General features: G+C 25.6%; 1 protein-coding gene across 3 annotated transcripts; it reads right to left on the reverse strand.

The window, feature by feature from the left end:
* Positions 1 to 16: 16 nt before the first annotated feature.
* On the reverse strand, positions 17 to 4,130 carry LOC127263182 (uncharacterized). 3 transcript variants are annotated; one of them, XM_051292198.1, is made up of 6 exons: positions 3,972 to 4,130; positions 3,578 to 3,802; positions 1,874 to 1,932; positions 1,296 to 1,413; positions 1,061 to 1,213; positions 17 to 350 (listed from the first exon to the last, which is right to left on the reverse strand). In XM_051292198.1, exons 3-6 carry the CDS (start codon positions 1,879 to 1,881, stop codon positions 189 to 191), a joined length of 441 nt encoding a protein of 146 aa, XP_051148155.1. In that variant the 5' UTR covers positions 1,882 to 1,932; positions 3,578 to 3,802; positions 3,972 to 4,130; the 3' UTR covers positions 17 to 188. The 3 variants fall into 3 exon arrangements, with proteins under 3 accessions (XP_051148155.1, XP_051148157.1, XP_051148156.1); XM_051292200.1 differs by lacking the exon at positions 3,578 to 3,802; XM_051292199.1 differs by lacking the exon at positions 3,972 to 4,130 and having other exon boundaries at positions 3,578 to 3,869.
* Positions 4,131 to 9,668: the final 5,538 nt, after the last annotated feature.

Consider the following 9,668-nt stretch of genomic DNA (forward strand, 5'->3'; position numbering starts at 1 on the left):
AAATAAATTTAGGAGTAAAAAAGTCTGTTATTTTATTATCTATAAAATACTAGTAATATTTTAAAATATACATGTAAAAAGTAAACGAATATATTGAAAGTGGGTCGAAAGAATATAAGATATGAAACGACATGAGCAAACATTACCGGTTGAACCAAAATAACTTCCAAAACTCTGTCTAAATGTAGCTAAGTGTCTGTGGTTTCGTCTTGTTGCTGAGCCTCGGCAGATTCTTCTTTACCATCACTCGACTCAGGTTGTGATGTATGTTGAGGCAAAATCTGTGTGGTGGTCTCTACAAAATCATCTATCTGATCTTCACTTAACCGAGAATCGCAACATTCTATGATCTAAAAAAAACACAAAATAAGTTGTCATGGTTGTCAATCTCGGGTAGACTTGTTCAATAAGAAAAATCTATATATTAATTCTCATGATTATTATTTAAACTAATAATATTGCCAAAAATATATAATCGTAGTTCATAGACAGTTATATAAGCAACAACAATTAGATTGCAACTCATTTGATAGATAGATAATCAAAACTAATCAGGTTCGAAATCTGATAAATAATCTTCTTTATTTTCATCATCCTCGTTTTGTATGAATATTCTTTCTTTTCTTCATTGTATGTTTGACATATTGCACAATATTCTTTTACTTTCAAGAGCTAGAAGTAGTTATAATATACTTACTATAATATAATGGTATAACATATATATTTACCAAATAACGAATATAATATTATATTATAAAATTTAAATCTACATATAAATCCAAGTGTGTTTGGTTATGATTTCAAATAAATTTTACCACTTAGCCAAAACATCACATAAAAATACTATTTAAACCAAAACTCAAATCAAAACCTTAAATCAAAACCAAACAAACCTCATATTTAAGCACAATCATATAAACTAAGTCATCAATTAGCTTTAGCTAAAATGCATGTTTCCACTTCTAACATAAAGATCTTTAATCTATTAACTCAAATCATATAATGATATTATGATAGCCCGATTAACGAGAATAACAAACTACATTATCTTAGAAATTACCATGAACGCCTCGAGTTGAGATGACGGCCTTAGGTTGACAGCATTAAGAATTTCAGCCTTTGCAAGATCAAATTTTTTACACTCTTGAACATACTTGTTGATTATATCCCTTGTCTGATTGCAAGCAGCAGTTTGCTCCAAATAATCGAAAACCTACGGCAGAAAACTGAAAACATTGAGCACATGAATATGACTTAATTTCTAACAAATCAAATTACCTAAGAATCCCTCCAACCTTAAACTCAGACGCCGACACTGAAGCAAGAACACGTGAGGGATCTTTCCCAGCCCCTCTCGATCTCAAAAGATCGAGCACTTCAAAATTAGTAAGAGAACCAGCACTACGTTCCAAACTGCAATACAAACAAAACAAGCAACAATCAGTATCACAAGAGAAATAGGGTGAGGTTGGTTGGAGTTTTCCTCAAAGATACACTTTTCGTTAATTATTTTTCCTCTCACAAATATTAAATCGAATTCTATTTTCCATTCTCTGTATTATTAATAAAAATCAATTTTATATTCAAAACATTGTATCAATATCTATTTATATCACATCAAACAATTCAATTTAAAATTTTTACTATTCACCATTTTTTTCATCTAAAAAGCTTTGAAAATTCACTCTTATTTTTCACTTTTTGTATTATAATAAAAATCAATTTTACATTCAAAATATCATATCAACACCTATTTATCTTATATCAAACAACTATTCAAATTCAAAATTCTTACTATTCAAAGTCCAAATCCAAAATTTAAAACCTCCAACCAAACACAAAATAATATGATACAGAAGGCAACTTTACATACATCTTCATTGCCAAGTTACTTGATGCCTCGGCGGTATATATCTTCTTTGGTACTTTGAACTGCAAAAAGACAACACACACCACCCCAAATAAAGCATTATCACTTATTAATTCGACAAACACAAAACCAAACTTTCTTAACATGGACTTCGACATTCCATAGCTTTCCAAATCACATCGATATTTAAGATACTAATATTGAGAGCCAAGAAATAATTAACGATAACCCAATTTCCTTGTTTCGCTGTTCAAAACAAAAGAGTACATAAAACTATTTTTATATCCAACAAATATCATTAAACAAAATATAAATCAACATTACCAAAACAATCTAAAATCCAAAGAAAACCACATAATAAATTAATCGAGGCTTCCCAAACATATGCAACCATTATGCAGAATAGATTTTTAGCAATCATCTTATTCTCAAGCTCTTTTAGGGTGTGTTTGTTTGGGGGATTGGATTGGATTTACACTATTCATCAAATTTTTTTCGCCCAAAAACATCAAATCAAACACCTATTTTTCATTTTTATTATTATACTAAAAATCAATTTTACATTCAAAACATCACATCAACACCTATTTATATCACATCATACAACTATTCAAATTTAAAATTTTTACTATTCAAATCCAACTCAAAATCCAAACCCCCAAACAAACACACCCTTAGAGAACTTATGTTTTCACAAAAGAAATTCAGAAAACGTAAAGAGTAGCACTTGTAATACAAATAATATTGGGTAAACTGTTTTTTTAGTCCGCAACTGGACCCCTTTATCATTTTATTCCCGTAAATAGAGTCTGTCGCAAACTAGTTCCATAAGTGAAAAATTTTCGTTGTTTTAGTCCTCCGGCGCCGGAGATGCCCGCGTGGCTCGCCGGAGGTAACGTGGCGACACCTGGCGGACACGTTGATTTTTTTATTTTTTTTTCATTTTTTTTAATTTTTTTTAAAACGTATTTTTAATTTATTTTAAATTTTATTTGTATTTTTTTTTTATTTCATCCAATTAAAAAATATTAAAAAAATGAAAAAAAAAATAAAAATTCCACGTGTCCGCCATATGTCGCTGACCTGGCGGGACACCTGACGGACACGTCACCTCCGGCGAGCCACGCGGGCATCTCCGGCGCCGGAAGACTAAAACAGTGAAAATTTTTCACTTACGAGACTAGTTTGCGACAGGCTCCACTTATAGGACTAAAATGATAAAGAAGTTCAATTAACAGTTTACCCAATAATATTTGAACAGATACACAATTGACAAACACATTTACGAAATCAAATATATATATATAATAAAAACATTAAAAATATCTCCAACTTTCGTCGAAAACCTTCGAACCCATAATCCACTCTAACAAAAATCTTAGGGTGTGTGTTTGTGTTTTCTATCAAGTCTCTTAACTTTTGGCCCAAAACTTATTCAATATTAAAAACCATCCCAAACCTATTGTCCACATTCTCTAACACCTGTATAAACATCAAATTCTAAAGCCTATTTTCACTAAATATATGAATAGTAAATATATGAATAGTGTAAATCCAATCCAATTTCGAACAAACACACCCTAAATCAAAAATAAAAAATCAAAGCACAAACAAACGTCAGTATGGACATGTACATCTTTACCGTTCAAGCAATATGAAAAAGATTAATATAAAGACAAAAAATAAAATAAAATAATTGGGGATTACCGACGGGGATGTGCACCACAGCAGAAGAATGAGCGAAAATTGTTGTTTACAGCTTAAACAAAGAGCGATCGTCGCCGCAATGCCTGAATTCCGTCGGAAGAGCGATTCTCTATTCAAAACCCAACTTACAAACCCTACTCTACTGCTAGGTCGTACTGTACTACCACAAATCAATTTTCGTTTTATTTATTTATTTCGCCACTGAAAAATTATGGACAAGTAAGTCTGAAACGGCAGCGGCGGCGACGGCGACCACCGGCGGAAGAAGATGAGAACGGAAACAAAAAAAAAAAAGGAAAAAGAGATGAGAAAAATATTACGACATACTCGATTTACTTGATAAATGGAAGCACAAAAGAAAGAAAGGAAAACGAGAAAATATAAAAGAACTCACCGGATATTCTAGCGCCCGGCGGATATCGAAAAGAAAGGCGGCGCGGCAACTTAGAAAAGGAAGAAGAAAGAGAAAACAGAGAGAGGAGAATGAGGAGAGAGTAACGAAGAAGAAAGATAGGGGAAGAAAGTGGGGGAGGTCGGCGGCGTGGAGGGTTTGGATCTTGAGTTAATATTTGAATAATAAAAAGGGTAAATTATATAGATAATGTTTTTTTTTTAATTTTAAATAATATATTTTTTATTTGAATTAATTATTTGATGTGATATAAATATATATTAATATTTCGAATGTAAAATTAAATTTTAATATAATAAAGTAAATAAAAATTGAGTGTTTGATTTGATGTTTTTAGAAAGAAAAGAAAGTTAGAATAGTAAAATGTAAACACATCCGTAATATTTTTGTTTTTTAGTAAATATGTACAAAATATTTTATGTTTTATTTATTATGTAAAATTTTTTGTATTAATGTAAAGTTTGTCTTAAAACACTCTCTAGTATTTAGTTTTAAATAAATATTTAAATTAAGTAAGTTTTATACAAATATTTTAAATAATTTTTTTAATAAAATTAATAAATAAATAATTAATTAATCATTTATTTTAATACAACTTTTTTTAATAATAATTTGTCTAAAAAAATTATAAAATAAATGATTAATTAATTAATTATTTAATTCAAAAAAATTATTTAAAATATTTTACGTTTTTTATTTGTATAAAACTTGCTTAATTTAAATTATTTAGAACCAAATATCAATTTTGGTCAAAAATACATTTCATGAAAGGATTTTATGCAATAAATAAAATATACGCTATTTTATGCATTTTTACTAAAAAATAAATATTTGAGTGTATACTTTGGATAGTGGAACCAACATGGTAAAAAAATATTTTTAATTGAGATGAGGTCATCTTCAATCACTTCATTTTTGCAGTAGCTACAATGATTTTACTCTAACCATAAACTTCAATTTTCACTCTAAAAAAATATATTCTCTATATATTTTTATTTATATAACTTCTCATATTTATAAATTACACTCCAATTTTAATTTATTTTATACATTATAATCCATACCATATAATTTATATTTTCTTTAAAATTTATGAAAATTAACATTTACAATTAATAACTATTACAAATAAAATAATTTTAAAAAAATAAAATTATACATTACTTTAAAAAAAATAAAATTATAGTATATTATTTTTTTAAAATATAAAATTATATATCATCATTCTTAAAAAATATAAATTACACAATACATCCAAAAAATAATAAAAATACACAAAATACCACAAAATACTACAAAAACTCCATTTAAAAAATGGAGTGAAGATACAGTGCTGCTCCATGGAGTAACACTGTACAAAACTGCATAAAATAAGGGGGAATTTTGGAGTGGGTTGGAGTGGGTTGTAGAAAGGCTTGAGCACTAATTTAGTAATTTATTACTCCTCCGTCTCAATATAATAATTTTATTTATCATTTTTGTTCGTCTCAAAGCAATAGTCTCATTTTTATAAATAATCATATCACTGTAAAATTATCTTTATTTTTTCATTATTATTACATAATTGCTACTACTTTTTACACTAATACACTCACAAAGGTAAAAAAGTATTTTATCCGTACTTTTTATCCACTGTCAATCTAATATCAATATTTCTTAAATCCTTGTTAAACCCAATCCATAGTATAGTTTTTGGGACTGAGGGAGTATAATAAAAAAAAAAATAAACTGTAGAGAAATTTAATATTCTTCAAATTTTATTAATTATTAATATATAATTTATTAAATAATTTTGCTGCAACTGAGTGCAATCTAAACCCTTGAATAAGAATATTTGAATTTGGGAGGTGTTTAAAATGAACAAATTTGAAATTGATCAAATTGAAGTTCATCCCAAATTCAAATTTCCTATCTGAATTAATTCATTATTATTATTATTATTTCAATCTCATTCTATTTTTTGAATCATGTTTATATTTGCAAAAAAATATTTAAAACATATAGTACATTTTACTAATGTTTAGAAAACCTACAAAAATATTTCAATATAAGAAAGACTAATCGAGACGTGTAGGGTTTGTTTAGATAAGGAGTTTTCGAAAATTTGAAAGTTTGAAAAAAAAAAATAAAAAGTTAGTATTTGATATAATATTTTGTGAAGGAAAAAATGTATTTGATGTGATGTTTTTTTAAAAATAAATAGTGTCAAATCAGTAAAAGTGTGTTGTGTACACAGAACCGTAATTTTATTTATTTATTTAACCTTATACACATCCTGACATGATTCAAACTCTCAGGGGTGTATTCAATTGAGATTTTAATAGATTTTTTTTTTAATTTTAAAAAGTTTATGAATTTATGTGGATTTAGAAAATCCACAGAGTAATTGATTTAGATGAATTTCTACGGATTTAATTGAATTCTTTATATATTTATATAGATTTTGTAGGATTGTAAAATAATTTTTTTTATGAATAGATATTAATTATATAACTTTATATCATATAACAAATTTTATAAATATAATAAATAATTATTAATAAAATAATATTTAATATTAATAAATAATATATAAGTATTAATAATGTAGAAGTATTGTAACAGTATATAATACTACTATATTCTATATTATTAATTTTAATTTTATAAATATTATATTATCATTCAATATATCAAATTAGTTTTATATTTCTTTATTAGTTATTATTATTATTTATATAACTATTTTACATAAAAAGTAAATATGTATATAAATAAAATAAAAAATATAATTTACGATTTTTGAAAAAAATATTAAAATAAATAAATAAATATAAATTAACGGTTAAACAAAAAATATATATTTAAATATCTATTTCATCGTTATCGTAATGATAATATACTGTAGTCGATAATTGAAAAAAAAAAAGACGACAGTAATACATATTTATTGTGATAATAATATTTTTTTAAAATTATATTTATAATATCAAAATATATATTTTAAAAAAATCATAATAATTTGCTAATATATTTTAGTTTTAAATTATTATTTTTATTAAGATTTATAATAATAGTAATAAATATTATCATATTATTGATCACATCTACAATAATAATAATTTTAAGAATAGATCAAAATCTCTAATGATTATGAGAGATTATTTCCCATACAAATTTTTTACAATTTTCTATTAAAATTCATAAACTTTCAAAGTCTATGGATTGTTGTAGGGTGTTTGTTTGGAGGATTGGATTAGATTTTTACTATTTATCCTATTTTTTTCCCCAAAAGCATCAAATTAAACATTTATTTTTTATTTTTATATTATACTAAAAATCAATTTTACATTCAAAACATCACATCAACACTTATTTATATCACATCATACAACTATTCAAATTCAAAATTTTACTATTTAAATCCCAACTCAAAATTCAAACCCCTAAACAAACACACCATTAAATTTGGATTCAATACCTCATTATTTTAAAAGACTTTCTTGATTTAATACACCTCAAATTTTGAAAGTCTACCAAAATCCTATCAAATCTATATTGAATAAATCCCCTCAATCTCAAACATGCAAATGGATTTGAAACGAGTTTTCATAGCTGGGTGAAATTGGGCCGGGCCAGCACTGATATGGGCTGGGCTGAATTTGGCTTGGGGCAATACTAAAATGGGCCGGGCTCTACTAGGTGTGCCGGGCTGGTACTTTTATGGATATTATTGGGCCAAATTTGGGCCGGGCCAACATTTATATGGGCTGGCTAGTACTTTAATGGCTAATTTAAGTTGGTTTCGATATATCGAAAAACAGCCGGTTTAAATAGTGATGAAACTAGCCCATAAGTTTGGTGAGAAAACTTTTTAAAAAAATTAAATTTAAATTATTTTTAGTATAATCAAGAAGAAAAAACAAAAGAAAAGGAATATCAACCAAATATACTCCATTCCTCCTATAACAAAGTATCCATTTTTTCATTTTAGTCCGTCCCATAACAAAGTATCAATTTCATTTTTTAGTAATTGTACTATCTACCTAACATTACAAATACCCTTACAACTTACAATATATTACACAAATGTCATTACCTTTATATCACACATACTAACAAGGTTATTTTAGTCATTTCTACTTTATTCCTACTATATCTCAATATAATACTAATATTTGTAAAACTACGTGCAAAAAACAAATGGATACTTACTTTTGGGACGGAGGAAGGAATATACTTGAAGTTGAAAAAATTTAAAACAATTACATAAATTTTATTACTCCCTCCGTCCCAGATACTATGTCCACGTTGCCGTTTATGTCCGTCCCACATACCATGTCACTTTCTTTTTTTGGAAAATGATTACACACTTTAATTTTATTTTAATTTTTTTAATTTTTTTTAATTTTAATTAAACTGATTAGTTATCTTAATCTTAATTTATAATTATTTATATTATAGGATAATTATTTTCACTAATACATTCTTAATTATCTACTAATTACAGTCCTCCTAAAATACCGTGTCTACAGTGTAGCAGACACGGTATCCGGGACGGATGATGTATGTTTTACTAAAAAAATAATACTAAAGACAAATCAATAAAATTACATAAATTAAAAACTTAAAGAGGAGACAAATTATTTAAAATACGTAAGTTTATTATATTTTAAACTTCTTTAAGAAAACAGAAAAAAAAAAAAAAAAAAAAAACACATTTGGTTTGAATTACAACCATGCATATTGTTTCATATAATATTTGTATAATAAAGTTACAAAAACATTAGTATTATATTAGTGTGTTTGTATAAAATAAAAATGTTTGAAAATATTTTTGAATTTAATGGAACAAAAAATAAAATATGTGATTGTATTTTGGTAATTGAAAATTTCTAATTAATGGTAAAGGAAACATTGAGATAGGTTTGTTTGCCAAATCAAAATTTATTGATACATTTTCAATATATTCATTCCGTCCGGCTTAGAGGTCTCATTTATCTTTTGCATTATTTAATATTAAAAATATTATTATATTTGTATAATTTTTTATATAAATATTATTATAGCAGTGTTATACTAATCGAAGTATTTTTGTCATTTTCTCTTAATTTGTACTACATTTTCAAATAATAATTAATATTCAAAGATCAACATGCAAAAAGTAAATGAAACTCTTAGAGCCGGACGAAAGTTACATATAATAGTATATATATTATATTTTCTTACCCAAAAAAAAATAAATTTTAATACTTCACATTAAAAAATATTTCAAACTAGAACACTAAACAAATAAACATATAAATTGTTTGTTTGAACGTTTTTATTTGTGCTTCTTTATGTTCTATTAATATTTTTAAAACATGTGATCCGCTAAAAATATTGTTACAGAATACAATATATACATGTAATAATAAAAATTAGTAAAAATATACAAAATATTATTTCATTATATTTTCTCCATTCTTCAATATCTTACTATAAAAATATTTTAAACTACAAAGATTAAATATATACACTTAATAATACTTAAGAATTTTTTAATTTTTATTATTAGTTACTAAAATTTATAAATATGCTATTAAAATATTTATTTATTTATTTTCTAAATATTTGATGAGATAAAATATCAATTCATTTTAATAAATAACAATACATATCGAGAATTCATAAATAATGGAAGCAAAGGTACTATAATGT

The sequence above is a fragment of the Andrographis paniculata genome, unplaced genomic scaffold (genome assembly GCF_009805555.1).
Source record: "Andrographis paniculata isolate CXL003 unplaced genomic scaffold, ASM980555v1 Contig66END, whole genome shotgun sequence".
NCBI lineage: Eukaryota > Viridiplantae > Streptophyta > Magnoliopsida > Lamiales > Acanthaceae > Andrographis > Andrographis paniculata.

Bases quoted from the DNA above. Each gene is read 5' to 3' on its own strand.
- LOC127263182 (XM_051292200.1), bottom strand. The intron at 1,214-1,295 runs GTTGGAGGGATT...TTTCTGCCGTAG, and splicing joins TGTCGGCGTCTGAGTTTAAG to GTTTTCGATTATTTGGAGCA. The intron at 351-1,060 runs GTAATTTCTAAG...TGTTTTTTTTAG, and splicing joins CTCAACTCGAGGCGTTCATG to ATCATAGAATGTTGCGATTC.